The 21,079-nt window shown below is 44.0% G+C and overlaps 1 protein-coding gene and 1 long non-coding RNA gene across 2 annotated transcripts; one reads left to right on the top strand and one right to left on the bottom strand.

Moving 5' to 3' along the window:
* Window positions 1–293: 293 nt before the first annotated feature.
* On the bottom strand, window positions 294–8,685 carry CHURC1 (churchill domain containing 1). Its single transcript, XM_061609490.1, has 4 exons — window positions 8,509–8,685; window positions 6,830–6,965; window positions 5,335–5,405; window positions 294–489 (listed from the first exon to the last, which is right to left on the bottom strand). The coding sequence occupies exons 1-4, from the start codon at window positions 8,545–8,547 to the stop codon at window positions 397–399; spliced, it is 339 nt and encodes a 112-aa protein (XP_061465474.1). The 5' UTR covers window positions 8,548–8,685; the 3' UTR covers window positions 294–396.
* Window positions 8,549–20,761, top strand: LOC133376751 (uncharacterized). The gene is made up of 3 exons (XR_009760561.1): window positions 8,549–8,841; window positions 10,070–10,157; window positions 19,990–20,761. It is a non-coding gene; the product is annotated as an uncharacterized LOC133376751 (long non-coding RNA).
* Window positions 20,762–21,079: the final 318 nt, after the last annotated feature.

Genomic DNA, 21,079 nt, shown 5'->3' with positions numbered 1-21,079 from the left:
CTTGTTCACCTATTTTCTTTCATGCTGAGGATTAATTTCCATTATCTCTCACTTGCTGTCATAATTTCTGCATAAAGCCAATTACAGAAGACGGGTGCCCCCCTTTATTTCTCTTCCTAACAAAGCTAGCTGACAATATTACCTAACAATTAGACCCTAAAGCTAGTACAGAGGAAATTGGTTTCTATATCTCCTGCAAGCATAGGGAGCAGTATATGCCTATCACAGACAGATGGGCAGGTAAGCAACTTTTAACTTAAAATCTTGAGGGTTACATCACTTGACACTCAGCATAGACTGAATAGGATATATTTTTTAAACGTATGCCTGTTTCATGAATTGCTGTCACAGAGTACAGATTAACACAATGCAATGGCTTAAAAAAATAAAAAAGGTTCAGAACAATGGAGTCATCAGATGAGGATCATCAGGCAAGACACTGATAGAATCTTCTGCCCTGCCGCAGAGCATACACAGCATGGTGTATTCCTGGAACAAGAAACAAAACATATTTACACTGGGAGAGTGAGAGAAAATACTTGCTTTGCTTGCTGAAAAGACAAATTCAATGCATATTGCACAGGCAGTTAGTGCACCCATAACACTAGCCACATGTCAGCCAAAACTAGCATCTATCTAGTTGAAAGCTACAATGGAAAGTTTCCAGGTAATAAAAGACTGCTGCTAGTTTACATGTCACATCTCATTAAAACCATGGTAGAACTTGCTTGCTCATGAGATAACCTTTCTACTTCCTTCTTCTAACGAAGACACACTTGTAGAATTCCAGTTCCTCGGAACTGTGTATATTTTGCTATGACACTATGACAGTGGAATGAGGCAGTGGGTGTAGACTTTAGCATCCTAAAAATCTCAGATCTTATTAAAAATTTCTTTAGCAACTTTATAGTCAAAATACAAGTTTTAAAATATGTAGGCAATGACAGAGCAGGGGGAGCAAGGACAAAAAGGGAAGCTTCAATGTTCTTTGTGCCTTGTCAAAATTATACAAATCAGAAAGTATATGGATATTTTCTTAATTACGGTAATAATTATAATCCAACTTTTCTTGACCAATAATTCTACTCTTTTTAAACCACAGAAAATACACAGGCTTGGCAACTTCACTCAAGCTAACGCAGGATAAATTGCAGGAACTGAATGCAGGGATTTTCACTTAATGCAAGGAGCCATTAGTATTCTTCCTCAATGGAAACAGCCTACAGGGCACATCAGACCTGCCAAGACTCTTTAATCAGACCTATGATCTTCTGCATTCTCTCCACCCTCCTTACAGTTTCTGACTACATTTTTTTATAATCTACTTTTGGCGACTGCATTTAAAAAAAATAAACATGCCTGCATACAAAGATGATATAATAAAGAAAACAGTAGCAGCTGTTTCCGGCAGTCACCGGGAGCAGCATGTACAGGGGGACAGAAAACTGTCTGGAGGCAGTAGTGGTCTGTGTAGACATCCAGTTGAAAATTTAATGCTAGAGTTGTGCACAAGTCAAAAGGACTAACGAATTATCTGAGAAAATGTTAACAAAGAGCCAATATCTATCCAGCAGAGGGAGACAGAGATATAACATGGTATTCAGTCTGGGAGGCTACACTCAGGAACAAACAGCTCTGAAGCTGATTAACTCTTTCGAAACCTGGTTTCCAGGTCAACCTAAAGTGGTGGAAGCAGCTGTGAGGGGAAATGCTACCATCTCCTTGACACCTCTCAGCCAATCACGGGTGGATATGGAGTGGGGCCAGCAGAGGACCATCCTTCTACTCTCTATCCCATGCTTTCCTTTCAAATGGCTGAGGGCTAGAAACTTGCATATGTGAACACATATAATGAAAGTGATTTTAAAAAGCCATAGTCTGTAGTAGGTGCTAGATATTGCCATGCACATCACACAGAATGTAAAAACAATTCTGCCAATATTCTGTCTGCCATTGACACACATTTTGGCAACACAACAGACTGACATAAGTGATCAAAAGAATATAGCCCTACCGACAAAACACCATAAAGGGAAAAAACACAGCCACAACACTTATTACCACTACACATGGTGTAAAGAATGTTAAACATTTATATTACAGACGCTACCAGCAAGGCAAGGCTCCCATACAGAAGATAACTGGCATATATGCTTGATAGTATTTGTTCTGCTTCACAGACTTGCCCCTGAGAAAAAGTTCCACCGGGCCAACAGACCCAGCAGGTAAGTAGATCTGTACCAGCAGATCAGCACTGCAGATCTGACTCTCAGTAGTTGAATGTTGCAGAGCCCAAGGTTTTCCAGCAACAGACAGACAGAAATGTTTTGGGTAATTCTCACTGCTCCCAAGTCACCATTACTTTTATTATGTGAACCATGACATTGTAGCGTACAGCTCCTGCAGGAACAGATATTGGACTGGTGCTGTTTCCTTTGATAGTATCCAGAATTTGGATAGCAAGACTGTGATCTTCTAAACATGCAGTGACTTAGTCCCATTGATTTCTATATGATTTACTAATTACAAATAAATGCAATTAGGCATCAGGAAAGATACAAGAACCCACATCTTCAACTTTTTGAAGAAGCTGTTGACAACTTTATACCACATACAGTCATAGTTCATCTTCAAAAGAATTAAAGCTGTACTTCTGGGTTCAGTTCAGATAATGCATAGAAACCAGACTGGTTCTGCATGCAAAATTTCAAGCCACCCATTCCATCATCAATACTGATTAATATCTTCAATAGTGATTTAGGTTGCAAAGTACTTCCCCATCTTTTATGCTTAGAAAGATGAAGATCAAAGCCAGAAATCTATGAGTTGCCCAAGTCGGGATCCAGTAGGGATATGATCTAGGGGTTTTCTTGTCTATGTCCATCATTCTATCCAATGGTGCATACTGACCCTTGAGAAGCACTCTAATGAAAGCTGAATATTCTCTTGCTTGATATGGACCTCATAGTGTCTTGACATATTTATCAAATGAGAAAATTACACCCTTGAATGAGGAATGATAAGTAGTGCGGCTGTCACAACATGTTCTTCAACTACTACAACACACAGGCATGTCAGACAAAGCACACATGGCCTTTAGATTTTTTCAAAGAGATGGAAATGTTATGTTACAGCAATATGCAACAAAATTCTGTGTTTATATATTCTTTTTTTTTTTTTCAATAATTTTTATTCAGATTTTCATAAAACATACAAGACAAAATCATAAAACATTCAAAGACAAAAAACAAAATCAAAAATAGTTAAACAAAAAGAAAAAAAGAAAAAAAAAACAAAAATAAAAAATAAAGAGTAAAATATTGACTTCCCATTTGTCAAAGATCAAATCAGTTATAAGTCTATAATATATAACAATCCTGTCTCTTAAGTCATATTATAAAATCACTTTCCTCCAGTAGTTATCTTACTTAATCATCAAATCTCATAAACATTACTTTATTCTTTCCACAAAAAGTCAAAGAGAGGTTTCAATTCTTTAAGAAATATATCTATCAATTTTTTTTTCCAGATAAGCATATCGATTAATCCATCTCATTACTAATTATGATAATCTTATTGTCATAACCATAGTCAAAATAAACATTTCAATTAATCCATCACATCAGAATCTGTTAGGTTCAATAATTTCAGTAGCCATTATTCTATTATCTCTATTAGTTCCATTTTCCATCTTCCATCTTCAGTAGTCTTGTTAAGTCCAGTAATTTCAATATCCAATCTTCCATTATCAGTATTCCATAATAATCTTGCTGTCAAAGCCATAGTCATATAGTAAGAGTCTGATGGGGATTACCTCTATCCCAAATATTTTCTTGCCATCCATTCTGAATAGGTTGCTGAAATACTGCTGTAAAATCATATCTCTGTTCTTTTTTTCAAAATACACTGGGTCATCTCTTAAAAGTTTTTCCATTGTCACATGGCTGCAGTTAATTCCATAGATTTTCTCTATATTGGGCTCCATCACATCATTCCAGTCCAGAAGATTATCCATGCCATTGATAACTTTATCTCTAGAATCTTCATTCATTTCTTCAGAGATAACATTGAGTTCCAAACAATAGATTTTATTTCTAAAGTCCATAGACTCCAAATCTTGTTCCTGTTCCACGTTGGTTCCAATCTCCGGGATCTCCTCTCTCACAGGGACCCCTATTCCAGTCTCCAGGGTCACCTCTCTCACAGGGACCCCTGTTCCAATCTCCGGGGTCTCCTCTCTCACAGGGACCCCTTCCAGGGTCACCTCTCTCACAGGGACCCTTATATCTTTAATCTCCTGCTTCATTTTACTCAATTCAATTTTCATTATCTCAATCTCATCCATTATTTTCTGAAACATAGTTATTTCCAGATTTTCAGCCACTTTCTTAATTGCCATTTTAAAAGAAAAATATAGGAAAACCACTTCTTATTTCAGCAACAATTGGGTTAATACTCCAAACTTGGTGACATCACAGTATAAACAGAGCAGACAGCCTTATCTCTCCAATAGTTAAGTAAACAAAATGCAGTTCCCAGGATCGAAACAATTAATGGCAATCGTCAAGAAACAGATTCGTCAAAATAAAATAGACCAAAAAGAGAGTAGTCTCAAAACAGTATAATATTTTTCAAAATAAAAATCTGGAATAGAAATCCCTCTTCTGTGTATATCTTTAGAATGCAAATCCAGGACAGCTTTTTGCAACAAAAACAGAGATAAGCTATTAATTAGTGCGTAGCAGAGAGAAGTTATGGCTCCCCAGTGAGATGTCAAAAACTGATCAATCTGGCAAATCTCTTTTAAACAGCAACAATTTAAGTCAAGTAAAAGAAAAATATAGAAAGAAGGGTGCTTGCCTGTTAGTGCGTTCTCTCTTAGAAGATAAGGTGAACGTTCGCTTTATCAGATAGAGCTTGCTGTTAAAAATCCGTCCCACCTTCGTCGGCTGGACCTCGTCCCATAAATTAATGAGATCTGGTCGTCCCAACAAAAATAGGCTTTGAGGTTAATCTCTTCGTTTCTCCCTACCCGGGAGAAGTTTAATCAGTCAAAAAAAAAAGAAAAAACTGACTGATATATCTGAATAAGCTTCTTTTGAGGCAGGAGCCCGTCTCAAAAGCAGGCACAGGCTAAGTCACCCTTCCCGGAAGTTCTGTGTTTATATATTCAAAAGTACGTCTTAGTATGTTCAATGGGGTTTACTCCCAGGTAAGTACACATAGGACTGCAAGCTGGAATTCCAAAACTTCTTGCATCTTAGTGACACAGAAACTTAAAACAAGAACAAACAAACAAGTTACAGGAGCCATTGAATAGTGCAAGTGTTTTACCTGGTAATCGTCCACTACACTGAAAGTATACTCGTGCCTGGCTATCACATGGTGACAGTTCTTACATACATCTGAAAAGAAAACCAAGAACTTTAGGAAGATAACTAGCTTAGAAGGCAAGGCCATTTAAGGGACCAATCATGCTAATGCGCTGAATCAGAGTTGTGCAAATCAGATCCCTGGTTTCAAAACGACATTTACTGATTAGACAGAAATCCAAAGGAAGACCTTCGCTTAGAGATGTGAAAGTCCAGAAAAAAAACAAGAAAATACTGTTTTTGTCCCTTTTTCCTCTGAAGCCTTGTTCTTTTCTGAAAAGTGGGGGGGAAAGGAAAATGAAAAATCCAATTCCCCCACCCCAACATTTTCCCATTTCCCCCCAGGCCTTCAACATCTCTACCACTGCTAGCCCTGCCATGCACGTAAGCTTGTGGGTGCTCATGCATTATTACTGCTTTCTCATACTACGCTCACTTTGCTTGTGCTATCACCATCACTGTCCAAAGTGACAGAAGGAGAGTAGTTGTGCATATGTAGCTACTACAGTACTGTACTCTCCAACACGAAACAGTCATTGTGGCAGCAGGAGCAACAAAGGGGAGTGGGAACAGCAGTGGCAAGAGCAGAGGGAGAGCTGGAGCAGAGAGAAGCTGGTGGGGGTAGCGGTATAGTCTGTCACTTGCCTGCTCATTGAAAGGTGTTTGCGTAGCCAAGTGGCAAACTCCAGGGTTATTTATGATACATCCAATCCCAGAATGCCATTCCAAAAGAACACCAAGTTTCCTTTTCACCACCATAGCTGCTAAACACATGACTGTTTTATATAGGCTTTGTGGTTAGGTAATTAACCTGAGGATCACAACTTTAATCTTTCACTGCCATCACCACAATTTTATGACAAATTTATTTAGAAAGCTTTCCTTCTCTCTCAGTTTGCAATCCTATAGCCTGAAAAGGGCATATGATTCTAAAATGGTCAATTTTGTTTCTCAAGAGCAGCCCCAGTCAGATATCCTGCTTCATTCATTCACTGACATTGCCAAAAGGACTTCAGCAGCATGCATTACAGTTCCAAGTAGTGATATCACTGAATATTATCAGATAAGAGGATTTCAAGCATCTTGAAAGACATGGGGACAGAAATTATCCTTGGAAGCTACAGGAAATGAGGGCTAGTATCCAGAATGGGACTGTAAGAGACAGATTTCCCTAACAGCCAGATGGAAAGAAAAGGGAGCATATGTTTTTCCCAGCAACCACAATTATGAAATGATCTGGTCATGTGGAGAATGACTACCTCCACTAGCTGCAAAAAATACCCTGAACTGCATCAAGTAAGTAAAGTCACCGTGAATTACTACCATCTATGTGAAAATGTACCCAATCTCAAAAGTGCTTCTGGACATATTTCATTTTCAACACACAGGCTTCTGGAATGAGGTTCTTAAGCCCTGGACATGTCTACATGATCAGTATAAGAGTTCAGCCTCCTTACGATCATAAGTGATAATTTCTTCTCCATCATCATCTTCCATTACTCTGTTTGTTATCATCACGAAATCCCTTTTTTTGCATTCAATGCAACCCACATAGTTCATTAAATAGGACCCATTCTCCAAGCAGGTGTTACCCTAGAGAATTCAGAAGAAAAATATTCTCATGAAACCAGCACTCACTTCATAAAACAGCTTCATTTAAGGTCAAATTATGTAATACATGGGAATTCTGCAACTAGAACAATTTTTAAAACCTTAAATAGTAGTAGCGGGGGTAATGTGATTCAGGACTACAGCATGGGATCTAACTCTTTGCCCCTGCACTGATTTCCCTATACAAATCCTTTGTCCAGCTGCTATTACCAATGGAGGAAAAACTTACCAACACAATTTCTATATACTGCAAGTTTTCCTCTCTACAGTTAGCAACAGCTTAGGAGAGCGGATTTGGATTGGGGCTGTGACAGAAGGGGAAAAGACTAAGACCTCTCCCAATCCAAATCATCCCCCCAGCTGCTTTTTAAGGGTGTATTTATTTATATCACACTCCCCACCAAAAGGAACTTAAGTTGGCATACATATTCCCTCACATTTCATCATCATAGCAACCCTGTGAGGTAGGTTAAGATAAGAGATAATGACTGGTCCAAAGCCATCCGGAGAACTTCATGTAGTAAGTTCCAGTCATGGAGCTCCTATGTAACATCTATTTTAGCTCTAAAATGGATGTAACTTGCCAGTTCAGGTTTTAATTCAGTCAGAACATTTGGTGGCCTTAGGCAAGCCATGTCTTTCAGCTGTGGTGCCTGTCTGCTTCCCTCCCTCCACAATATTGGGATAATAATAGTGGTTTACTTTACAAACATATACTCAGTAATCCAAATATATTATATTCATAGATTATAACCTAAAATCACCTGCAACTCCCAACCCTAGACATTCATCAGTTAAGCAAAGAGAGTTTTCTGGTGTTTCTAATGTTCTAAATCAGGTTTCCCTAATCTGGGGCCTTCCAGAAGTTTTTGTACTACTATCTTCATAATCCCTGACCATCAGCCATGCTGTGTTAAAGTGATGGGAGTTGCAGTCCAAATGATTTGGGTGGCATCAGGTTGGGGAAGGCTAGCCTGAGGTTGTTGGCAGGAAACTGAGGTGCAGCCACCAGCAGCCATACTGTAATTTAGTATTTATGTTCGTCTTCCTCACCTAAATTCCACCTATTCCGATTTCTCACACTTGCCTAGGCAATCAGGTACCCCAATCACAAAACTCCTTTCACTGCCTTATCAAGGTGTAGGGCTGGGTTGAAACACTGCAGCACCCACGGGTGAAACAATTTTACTCTGCGGAGGTTAGGGCTGCCTGCTACAAGTCACTCTTTTTGATTTGGAGATCTTTCCCCCTAAAGTTAGCCTAAGTCCATGTGCTCTGCAATCGGCTGTAACCGTCCACACATAAGAGAGCAGCACTTTGCATGAGCCCAGGGGCGAGCCCCGTTTCATATTAACCCAAAAGTAAAGGGCAGCGGGGTCTGAGGGTTTCACAGCAGCCACCAGCGTGAAGTGTGCCAGCTTTCACCGGGAGCGAAGGGGAGGGGATAGAGCTCCCTCTTCATGGACCTGCGGAGAGGCGCCATAAAGGCGCGATCGCCTGCTACCTTCGCCGTCCATCCCCTTACCCGCGACGGATACTCCGTCTTCACGCAGCCCCCACACATGTTGCCTCTGCAGATGTTTCCTGGTTCTGTAGTCCCGTGACGTCACACTCCACGCGAGAAAGAAAAAGAAAACAAACGAGACTTCTTCGACCCAACTCCGAGCGTGGTCCTATGGAACGGCTCTGGGAGGTTTGGAAGGAGGAACCTGAGCTGTGGGCGGAGCCTCTGCTTTGGTGAGGCTTGCAGGTGTGAGGAGCCGCGAACAAGATGACGTCATGTTCGAGTGCGGCGCATTCAATGACCGGAAAAGGCGGCGTTCAAAGACTCCTGGCTTTAGCCCCTGAATTCCTTGCGGTGCGCAGTCCTTTGTGAATCGTGTTTTCCAGTAATGTACAGTACTGGCAAATTCAGAAGTGCAGGGTCCCTTTAATGTTAGTTACTGCCCCTCCCCTTCCCCCCTTTTTTTGCTCCTGGATTGAAAATGAGATGTTTGTTACTCCCTTCTCCCATAACAGCAGAGGTCTCTAGGAGCCAATTCACTAATAGGCAAAAGGCTGTCTTCACCCTCATATGGCACTGACCAATAAAAAGGCTTTGAAATTAATAAAAATAAATGTGACACAGGTTTCTAGGATGAATAATGAGAGAAATAAAATTTTCTAGGTCAGATTCTCTAGAAACAATAGTAACACAGGAAAGAAGCAAAGTAAGAAGAACACCAGCAAACATACAAAAATGTAATTCTCCATATTTGAAGGTGGCAGGTGTTGCCACCACTCACCATATGCTCAGAGGTACATGTTACCAAATTCTTGCAAGCTACACAGGAAGTGGATTGGACTGTGAAAGACCAACCCAAATTGTGTTTGCATTTTGACCAATTTGTAGGGCAGTCCAATATCTCAGAAAGGATGTCAGGTCTCCTGCTGCACTGGTGCATTCACTATAGCTGCCCGATATCCCTGCTTTTTAAAGTTTGATAGAAATAACAGTGGGCTATAGGTACGTTCTTAAACTGCAAGATTTTTTGCCTATTAGTGAATTTCTCTGCTTTTTAATCGGGGAAGTAAGAAATGGGATCCTGTGCAAATTTGCTGAGAATAGATTGATCATCTCCATACTTTTTGAATTCTGTGGGATTTACTTTCTTGTAATCATGCTTAGGATAGGTGAAAGTGACCACGTGGAGATGGGGATGGGGGGAGGAGGAGGGAGGGGAGGAAGGGTAGAGGGGAGAAGGGGAGCAGGAAGGAGGGGGAGGGGAGGAGGACAGGTAGGTTTGATCATTTGCATGTTTATTGAGCTCAGTGGGATTTACTCCCATGTAGTCATGCTTAGGATAGGTAAAACTGACTCGGGGAAGAGGGAGGGATGGCTGGAGTGGGCAGGGAAGGAGGAAGAAGGGAGGAGAGGAGGAAGGGAAAGGAGAGGGGAAGGTGGGGGAAGGTAGGTGTTATCATTTGCATGCTTGTTGAGTTCAATGGGATTTACTCCTATGTCATCATGGTTAGGTGGTCTTTTGTATCTTTAAAAGTTGTTCGGGGGAAGGGGAAATTCCACCTTGTGGTTTTTCCCATTACAGGGTTGCAAGAACACTTGCACTTGGCTGACGTTCTTTTCTCTAAAGATACAGATCAGTCTCAGGGATTGAACCTGGCAACCCTATTAGGGTAGGTAAAACTGACCATGGGGAAGGGGAGAGGAGAGGGAAGGAGAAAGGGAGGGGAGAGGGGAGCAGAAGGAGGGGGAGGGGAAGGAGGAGATTGAAGGGGGAGGTGGCAAAAGAAGGGGCAGGGAAGGGCAAGTTTGATCATTTGCATGCTTATTGAGTTCAATGGTATTTACTTCCATGCAATCATGCTTCAGATAGGTAAAACTGACCAGGGCAGAGCTTGGGAAAGTTACTTTTTTGAACTACAACTCCCATCAGCCCCAGCCACATGGCTACTGGATTGGGCTGATGGGAGTTGTAGTTCAAAAAAAGTAACGTTTCCAAGCTCTGGACCAGGGATAGGGGGAAGGAGGGAATTGCAGGAGTTGGAGCGGAGGGGAGAGAAGGGGCAAGAGGGAGTGGATAGGACAGAGGAGAAGGGAGGGTGGGTTTGATCATTTGCATACTTTTTGGGATTTATGCAATCATGTTTGAAAATGGAAATGGACAGCCTTCACGTCGATCCCGACTTATGGAGACCTGTCAGGCCCAGAATGTGACTCAGGAACCAGACCAACGGCTGTAGTTAATTCGTGTTTTATTAGGGTAATGTCCAAACAAAGACTGCGTTTTCTCATGAAGCAATACAGGGATACAGGTCCTGCGGCATTGGGAGAAAGTTGACAGAGCAAGGGACTTCTTCCCGCCTGTTCTTTAAGAAGGGGCCAAACGGGCGCGCAATCTTTCGCTCCTCCTTAACTGCCCCTCAGGTACTGCCCACCTTCCCCCCCTTCTCTCCTGTCTTTTCAGCTGTCTGCGTGTGCGCGGTGAGGGGGGAAGCATCACCCCCTCCTCTTCTGAAGTTTCCGATTCCAGGATGGGGGGTAGGGGAGGGGCTGATGGTAAACTGCCTCCCCGCTTTTCGGCTGTGAGCAGCCCTCCCTCTTTCCCCTCTTGCTCTGAGCCTGAAAGAGGGGGAGGCGTGAGAATGTCCAGGGAGGGCTCAGGCTCCCCGTTGCTAAGCGACCTTATCACTGGCAGTTCCTCTGTTTCGTCTTCGCTCCAAAGGGGGGAAGTTCCTCCCCCTTCCCTCTGCCATCCATCCGAATACTCTTCTCCCAACTCTCCGGGATCCAGCTCCCCGGGATTGGGACCCCAGCTCTGCCTTCCGACACCATCCCCCCTCCCAGGCTGTGCCCCCCTCCCCTTGTCTGGCTTGGGACGGTGGGGAAAACGTTGATGGAAAAGTTTTACCAATTCTGGAGCATGCACATCAGCTGCATCTTCCCATGATCTGTCAGCCACCCCATAGCCTTTCCAGTGAATCAAGTACTGCAGCTTGTGGCATCTGATCCTGGAATCTAAGATCTCCTCAACTTCAAACTCAAGCTGCTCATTTACCAGGAGTGGAGCTCCGGGAGGTTTCTCCGGCTGTAACTCACTGGGAGGGGCGGCTTTCGTTAAGAGGGATCGATGGAACACAGGATGTATTTTAAACGTGTCAGGCAGCTTCAGTCGGTACGCCATGGGATTGATTTGAGTTTCTATTTCGAAAGGACCCACCCTCTTGTCTTGTAATTTTCTACATTTGCCCGGCATCTGGAGGAAGCGGGTGGACAGCCATACCTGGTCTCCCGGTTGAAGGGGGGGGGCTCCTTCCTGTGCAGGTCAGCAACTCGCTTGTACTCCGTTTTGGCTTCGTTTAACTGCTGTTTCAGTGTCTGTTGCGCCGCTTGCAATTCCTTAAGGAAGTTCTCAGCTGCCGGTACCAGCATTCCTTCTGAGCTGCTTGGAAAGACTTTAGGATGGAATCCATAATTAGCGAAGAACGGGGTTTGTTGAGTGCTGGAGTGCAGAGAATTGTTGTAGGCGAACTCTGCAAAATGCAAATATGATACCCAGTCAGTCTGTTGATAGGACACATAACTTCGTAAATATCTTTCCAAAACGGCGTTCAAGCGTTCCGTCTGCCCATCTGTCTGGGGGTGATGGGCGGAGGAGAGTTTTAATTCCGTCTGCAACTGTTTCCACATTGCTCTCCAAAATTTGGCTGTGAACTGAGTTCCTCGGTCTGAGACTACGCTGTTTGGCAATCCATGCAGCCGGTAGACTTCTTTTATGAATAACTTGGCCGTTTCTTTAGCCTCTAAGGCCCCTGCACAAGGAAGAAAGTGTGCCATTTTGGTAAGTAGATCCACCACTACTAAGATGGCTGTCATTCCTTGGGACTTGGGTAGATCAGTTATAAAATCCATGGAGAGGTCCTTCCAGGGTTCGTGTGGGACAGGCAACGGTTGTAACAGTCCTGCTGGTGTCCCTGTTTGTGTTTTTGTCCGCAGACAGACAGAGCAGGACTTTACATAACTCTCAATATCCCGACGCATTTTAGGCCACCAGAAGTCCTTGGCCACGTTCTGAATGGTCTTGTAAATCCCAAAGTGTCCCGCTGTGATGGAATCATGACACTGGCATAGGATTCTGAGCCTTAATTCCCCTTCTGGCACATATCTGGCGGTTTTGAACCATAACAGTCCATTTCTCCAGTGAAAGGTTACTTCTGAGTTTTGACCTTGTCCCGTCTCCTGCTGATATTTTAGCATGTCTGCATCTTCTTGTTGTGCCTTTTTGAGTTCCTCTTCCCATGAAGGCTGGCATACTCCCAACGTTAATTTCTCTGGCGGGATTATGTACTGAGGCTGGTCCTCGGATTCACTTTCTTTGTATTGTGGCTGTCTGGATAAGGCATCCGCTCTCTGGTTTTTGGCTTGGGCATGGTAAGTAATCTGGAAGTTAAACCTAGTGAAGAACTGGGACCATCTTATCTCTCTCTGGTTCAGCTTTCTGGCTGTTTGGAGGCTTTCAAGATTCTTGTGGTCGGAGCGCACTTCAATTCGATGAGAGGTCCCCTCTAGCTATAGTCTCCAGTTTTCAAAAGAGTCCTTGATGGCCAGCAGCTCCTTCTCCCAAACTGTGTAGTTCTTCTCTGCAGGCTTTAACTTCTGAGAGAAGTACGCACAGGGGTGCAGCTCCTTCCCTTCTTGGTCTAATTGTAGCAGAGGCCCCCCGATGGCAAAATCTGAAGCATCTGCTTCCACTACGAAAGGGCGGTTCGGATCAGCAAAGCGCAGAATGGGCTCAGTAGCAAACCTTTTCTTCAGCTCCTCAAAGGCCTCGGTGGCGTTCTCTGTCCATTGAAACTTCTTCTTCCCCCTTAAACAGTCAGTCAGAGGAGCTGTTAATTTGGAAAACCCTGGAATGAACTTTCTGTAATAATTGGCAAACCCCAAAAACCGTTGTACATCCTTTTTGGTGACAGGTTGGCCCCAGTCCAATATGCAGCTTACTTTCCCTGGGTCCATCTCCACGCCTTCCGCTGAGATTCGATATCCAAGGAAGTCTAGAGACTTGAGGTCAAATCCACATTTCTCTAATTTAGCATACAGGTAATTTTCTCTCAGTCTCTTCAACACCGTCTTCACATGCTGGTCGTGGTCTTCCTGGTTCTTTGAGAACACCAGGATATCATCTAAGTAACAGATTACATACGTGTCCAACAAGTCTCTAAACACGTCGTTCATGAATTTTTGGAAAATTCCTGGACTTCCACAAAGCCCGAACGGCATGACCAGGTATTCATACTGTCCGTAAGCGGTCAAGAATCCTGTTTTCCATTCATCTCCCTCCTTCATTCTGATCAGATTGTACGCTCCTCTCAAATCCAACTTCGTGAAGATTTTTGCAGAGCGCAGTCGGTCCAGCAACTCTGAGATCAGGGGCAGCGGGTAGCTGTTGGGGATGGTGATCTGGTTCAATGCGCGATAGTCGTTACAGGGTCTGAGTTCCCCCCCCCTTCTTTTTCACAAACAATAGTGGCGCTCCAGCAGGGGATTGTGAGGGGCGTATGAATCCTCGCCTCAGGTTTTTATCCAGGAATTCCTTCAGGGCCTCCCTCTCATTGTCTGTGAGAGAGTAGATTCTCCCTGATGGGATGCTGGCTCCTGGCACTAGGTCAATCGCACAGTCGTAAGGGCGGTGGGGGGGTAAAGTCTCTGCCTCTTTTTCATCAAACACATCTTTGAATTCTTCATACTTTGGCGGCAGGGTCACTTGCTCGATCTCTTGCACTGCCCCCGCTAAGGTGTTCTTGATTCCTTCAGGTTGACAGTTCTCCTGGCAATACTGTGAGGTGAACCACACCACTGCCTCCTTCCAACTTATTTTGGGTTCATGCTTTGCTAGCCAGGGCATTCCCAGAATCACCTCAAAGTTCGAGAGATCTGACATGTATAGCGAAATGAACTCTTCGTGCCCAGGGATTTGAAGTTTCACTTCCTCCGTGGCTTGTGTCACCCCTCCTGACTTCAGGGGTCTCCCATCGATAGTCTCCACAGCTAGGGGAGCGTCCAGTTTTCACCGGGAAATTCCATGACGCTTGACTAACTTTGCATCAATAAAATTTGTGGAGGCTCCGCTGTCAATTAAGGCAGTGGAATTAAACACCACTCCTCTGGAAGTTGTAATCCGAATAGGCAAGACCAACACCCCCTTTGAGGGAGGTTGGATCGTTGGGGGGCCTTTATACAACGCTGCCCCCAGTCCACCGGCCTGCACGTGGACTGGGTGTTCTAGTTTCCCGACGGCTCGGCTTTCCCCCCTTTCAGTCCACAGTCTCTGGCCACATGGCCCGGCTTTGAACAATAAAAGCATAAATGTTCCCGGCGTCGTCTTTCCTTTTCTTCTTCCGACAGTCTTGGCCTAGCCTCTCCCTGTCCCTCAATTGCATTACCTGCCATCCCTGCAGTGGGAAGGGTCTTGTTGCGGGATGCCAAGGCTGAGTATCTCGGGACCTCCTGCTTCCTTTCCAGGCGCCTTCCTTCCATCCGGTGATCTATCTGTAGGCATAGCCGGATGAGCCCTGGTAGGTCAGCGGGGGGGGAGGTCCTGGCCAACTCATCCAGGATTTCAGCATTTAATCCACTCCGGTACATAAACATCAGGGCGGCGTCATTGTAACCAGTTTCCTGGGACAGAATTTTAAAAGTGTTAGTGTACTCGGAAACAGTCCCTTTAGCTTGCTTCAGAGCGCCTAGTTACCGCGCTACTGTTTCAGCCCTTTGCGGGTCTTGAAACATCTCGGTCATCTCCTGTATAAATCCTCTGTACCTTCCTAAGACAGTATCCTTTCTCACGAGATACGGAGTCACCCATTTTGCAGCTTCTCCCTCCAGGAGGCTAATCACGAAAGCTACTTTAGCCCCATCGTCTGGAAATTCCGTGTGCCTGACATCCAGATATAACTCACATTGAGCCACGAAGGTTGCCAACTGATCACTTTGTCCCGCGTATTTTGGGGGCAATCCAATGGGAACCTTTACTACGGCAGCTGGAGGGGGTGTTCGCATCTGGTCTATCGTGGCCTTCAAGGTTTGATTATCCGTCTTCAGTGCCTTGACTGCTGCTAGCAGGGCTTGAACATCCATCTGCAAATCAGCTACCTTAGTCCTCAAGAGTTCCACTTCTTCCGTCTCAGAAGTGGGGTTCGTCCCCCCCGCTGCTCCCTTTGACATCTTGTCCCAGTCAAGTGAAGAGAGCGTTGAGGGTGATTTAGGTGGCTCTGTCAAGCTGTCAGGCCCAGGATGTGACTCAGGAACCAGACCAACGGCTGTAGTTAATTCGTGTTTTATTACGGTAATGTCCAAACAAAGACTGCGTTTTCTCATGAAGCAATACAGGGATACAGGTCCTGCGGCATTGGGAGAAAGTTGACAGAGCAAAGGACTTCTTCCCGCCTGTTCTTTAAGAAGGGGCCAAACGGGCGCGCAATCTTTCGCTCCTCCTTAACTGCCCCTCAGGTACTGCCCGCCTTCCCCCCCTTCTCTCCTGTCTTTTCAGCTGTCTGCGTGTGCGCGGTGATGGGGGAAGCATCACCCCCTCCTCTTCTGAAGTTTCCGATTCCAGGATGGGGGATAGGGGAGGGGCTGATGGTAAACTGCCTCCCGGCTTTTCGGCTGTGAGCAGCCCTCCCTCTTTCCCCTCTTGCTCTGAGCCTGAAAGAGGGGGAGGCGTGAGAATGTCCAGGGAGGGCTCAGGCTCCCCGTTGCTAAGCGACCTTATCACTGGCAGTTCCTCTGTTTCGTCTTCGCTCCAAAGGGGGGAAGTTCCTCCCCCTTCCCTCTGCCATCCATCCGAATACTCTTCTCCCAACTCTCCGGGATCCAGCTCCCTGGGATTGGGACCCCAGCTCTGCCTTCATGGTAAATGGCATTCAGAGGTGGTTTTACCATTGCCTTCCTCTGAGGCTGAGAGGAAGTGACTGGCCCAAGGTCATAGTCCGACACTGACCTGGGGGAGGGGCAGAGAGGGTAGGAGAAGGTGGAGGGGAGTAAATTGGGTGGGTGGGTGGGCACTGGGTAGAGGGGAAGCTCCTTTCCTTTCCAAAAAGAAAACATGGTGAACAGTATCATTGCTTTTCAGCGTTTCCTCCACCTTTTTATTCTACATGTAGCCTCCCACCCAAATTTAAAACAAAGCTGTCCCTGGCCACATCCACACCAGACTGTTATTTCACTTTAGGCAGTCATGGCTTCTCTCAAAGAATCCTGGGAAGTGTAGTTAGTGAAGGGTGCTGAGAGTTGCTAGGAGATGCCCTGTTCCCCTCACAGAACTTCAGTCAGAGTGGCTGACTGTTAAACCACTCTGGCCACTGGAGCTCTCTCAGTGGAGTCTCCTCAGCACCTTCACAAACTACACATCCCAGGATTCTCTGGGGGAAGCTATGACTTTCTCATGTGAAATCAAAGTCTGGTGTGGGTGTGCCCCCTGATTAGGCAAGCCAAGCAGCTGCAAGTCTGACTTTTAGAACACTGACAGTTGGTTCTTACTGAGCATGCCCGACATTATCATTCAGTTCAATGCAAAATTTCTTAAATTAATTAAAAATCAGCCAGGCATTTTTTAAACCTTTAAACTGCAGAAGATGAAAGTCAGAGTATGGGGCAAGGTCAGTAACAGGATTACAGGTACTGTGTGAACATGGCTGATTTTTAATGAATTTCAACAGATTACGAGAAAGAGGGGGAAAAGTCCAAAAGGGGTCTGGGTTTCCCCCCCTCTTTTTAGACTTTGAACTCTCGATTCTTTCTGACTGTTTTATTTATTGCCATTAAAATTTAGGGGGTTGTTAAGCAAGCGTTTCTGAGTTCAGGACTATACATTTTGTAAGGTTTTGTTTTGAAATGAGGTTATGGGAAGCATCAGAATGGCATGGGGATATTTTCAATTTAACATTGCGGAATGTGAAAAATCCATGCTGGCTATACTCTCGTGGCTTTATAATAAGCACCAAAGGGAAGAGTATTAGCTACTGAGAAGAATAGCTGACTTACCTCCTTTCACTCTGATTGGCTCCATTCAGCAGGAAAGGACAAGGAAGCATGTTAGAAGACTCTTCTCAGTGGCTAACACACTCCCCTTTCATGCTGCTTAGCTCTTGGGATGCTGGAGGCATTGGGACCCTGTTCCCAAAAAAGCAAGGGGTTTAAAACCTCCCCAAGACCTCAGATGACTACACCGCCACCGGCTGTTTTCTTAAGTTGAAGAATTTATGCACTCTTAATAGGAAGAAGCTTTCAGTTACAAATCTAACATTAAAAATCGCAACATCTAGAAAGCAGTGAAATACTCTCCCAATCTCCCATGACAGTCTGCTGCTGATGTCTCAGTCACCACATCTGTCCCAATAAAAAGTCTTCAAAACGTTGGCTACAGTGTGAAAGCATTGAACAAAAATGTATCAGTACATTCAGTTGTACCCAGTTTGACCTTAATTGGGACTGTGAGAGTGTGTTGAACTCAGTGCAGCTTCTGTCTGAGTAGACATGCATAGGATTATGCTGTAATTTTCTTTCTAACTGTATGCGTTAAATTACCATATCTAGAAAGATAGTATATTATCAGTGATTGCTGATAGCAATTGTTCACTCTGCTCTTATCTTTTGTAAAAGTTCAGCTCTGCATAGAAATGTCACAAATTTCACCGCTACCTCTTGTGTTTCAAGACTATTTGGTTCTACTGTTTACAACCCCCTTTTCCCTTGGTACTATATAATACATCCATTTTGTATAGTTCTCTAAGTATGAATGGCACTGTACAGAGTAAAAGAAGATAGTCCCTGCTCCAAGAAACTTAGTCTAGACTCTGACGCAGGGTAGACAACAGAGGAAGGTGGGGTGGGAGGCAGCAAGGGGTAAACATGGAAATTATGTGAAACTGAGGCTGCAATCCTATACCTAACCTTTTTTGAGCCCAGGGGCATATTTGAAAATCTAAGAAACTGTTGTGGACACCCAAACATGTCCATTTTATGGAAGAAAAGCTGATGATGCTCAGAACCTTCCCCAATATGGGCAAAACCTATATACAACACATCTGAAAACCAATAAAATGCAAAACCAACCAAAACTAGTCAAAACAAAACAAAACACAACTTCCTCATTTTTAAAAATAAAATATTGAGAGGGGCAGAGGGCTAGGCAGGCAATAAAGGGGGTGTTTGAAGGGATCCCCAAGTTGGAGATTCCAGCTATACCCAATTACCTGGGAGGAAGTCTCATGAACCCGGTGGAACTTGCTTCTGAGTAGCCTGTATATACAAGATTGAGGCTGCAAGCCCAACCATGTCTATTCAGAAATAAGGCCTACTGAATTCAGTGGGGCTTAATCCCATATGGGTGTGGGGTTAGGATTGCAGCTTAAATTGTCAGTTAATGTAATTTGCAGTAGGGCATGGGAACCAAAGCAGAATGAAAGACTTAATGGAAAAAGTGGTGGTATTTTTTTTTTTTTTAAATAAACAAGCAAGAATACAAAAATACTATGCAGTCCCAGCAAACCAGAAAGAAAATGGCCATATACAATATAAAGCAAGACAAAATAAGGGAGAGCTTGAATCCTGGCAAGATGGAGGCACTGTGGGCGAATGGTTCCCATGTCTGAGAAATTGGTCAATTGCCTGCTCCGGATGGGGCTGTACTCCCCTGAAGGAGCGGGTACATAGTTGGAGGAGGCTTCTAGATCCACCTGTGTCACTGGAGGCCTAGGTAGCCTTAACAGCTAGAAGTGCTTTTTATCAGCTGTGCCTGGTAAGACAGCTATGACTATTTCTGGACCAGAAAACCTTGGCCACAATAGTTCAGGCATTGGTGACTTCAAGACTGAATTACTGCAATGTACTCTACATGGGGCTTCCCTTGAACTTAACCCAGAAAGTGCAGTTAGTGCAGAATGCTGCAGCCAGATTGCTGACTGCACCTCTGCTCAGGAATCTGCATGGTTGCCAATTTGTTACTGGGCCAAGTTCAAGGTGTTATTATTGGTATATATAGCCCTTAACAGCTTGGGACTAGTTCACTGTGGGACCACCTTACCCCATATGTACCCACTTGGGCACTTCAATCTGCAGAACTGACAATGTTAAAGGTGCCACATAATACTCGTTCCACACTTGTAATAAATTCTTTTAGTGTGACAGCACCTACACTTTGGAACTCCCTGCCTATTGACATTAGGCAGGCACCTTCACAGTATTATTTTTGGTGTCTACTTAAAACTTTTTTGTTTAGGCAAGCCTATCCAGACATATGTGTTGATGTGTTTTAATCTTTTTAGTCTATTGCAGTTTTAATTTTAAAAAAAATGTTTAATTACTTGTTTTTAACTGTTTTTATTGATAGTTTAATGTTTCTTGTTAACCACTTAGAGGTTTTCTAATATCAAGCAGTATATAAATTTTGTTAAGTAAATAGATAAAATAAGAAAAAGAACATTTATATTTCTTCTGGTCTTTCCACAGGGTCAAAGGTGTTACATATGAATGCTGTATAAACTTTTCATATATCACAGCTGAAGAAAGGATTCATTCCCATCCCATCCTACAGAAATTCACACTGTGTCAGAATTTTTCTGCTCATTCCATTGAGAAATTGATAAAATTAAACCATTTAGCATTAATCATGTCTTGAAAAGGTGGGTTTTCAGGAGGATTTGATGGTAGGAAGAGGAGCAGGCATCACAAGGGTGGTTCCAAGCATACAGGCCATCAAGGGAGAAAAGCTGGAGTCTTGGGGAAGCAGGAAATCTGCAAACTGAGGATTACTTTTCACACATGAAGTGGGTTCTAGTTCACAAAAGCTTAAGCTGCATATATATGTTAGTCTTCAAGAGTGCACCAAGACTCAGTTGTGTTTTTGTTTCAACAGACTGTCAGAGCAATACTATATGGACATAACACCAGGACCAGAGATGCCCCTGTGACCAGGAGAGAAGGGGAAATACACATACAACCAGGGAAAAACAAAATTGATGTGAAAACAACAGACTGCCCACAGCATCCCTGGAAACACTGCCATAACCCACCAGTCAGGGACTGTGCCAGTGATGGCACACACAGACAGAGGCAGCCATTTAATTCACAAGGGTGGGGGGACATCCCTCCGGCACACACATTCCTGCATCACAACTCACAAGCTTGTATTATTTCTAAATGTTTTTATGTTGCTGTACACTGCCCTGATGTTTTGTGAGAGGGTGGTATATAAATATTTTTAATAAATAAATAAATAAGATGACCCCACAATGCCCCACTCCATTAGTGCTGGTGTTCAGCCTGCAATACTCTCACTACTGCCAGTCCTCAGGCATTCCTACAGGCAGAGATTCAAATCCCCTTACGCTCCTCACAGGACTACTATTTTGTGAGCACAATCCCCAGAAAGTGGATATAGAAGACCCATAACATAGTACCCACAGTTCTCCCTAAGCAGGATGCCTGCAAAGAGCACACAGTCTTCCCTGGGACAAGGGTTCAAAACCCACACAGGGAAGGAAACACTATTTTGACAAGCAGCCAAGTGGAGAGGTCAGGATGCCTTATTGCACCCACA

This window comes from Rhineura floridana, chromosome 2, assembly GCF_030035675.1.
Source record: "Rhineura floridana isolate rRhiFlo1 chromosome 2, rRhiFlo1.hap2, whole genome shotgun sequence".
NCBI lineage: Eukaryota > Metazoa > Chordata > Lepidosauria > Squamata > Rhineuridae > Rhineura > Rhineura floridana.
Note: the sequence above shows the minus strand (reverse complement) of the source record. Positions and strands in the feature narration are given on the sequence as shown.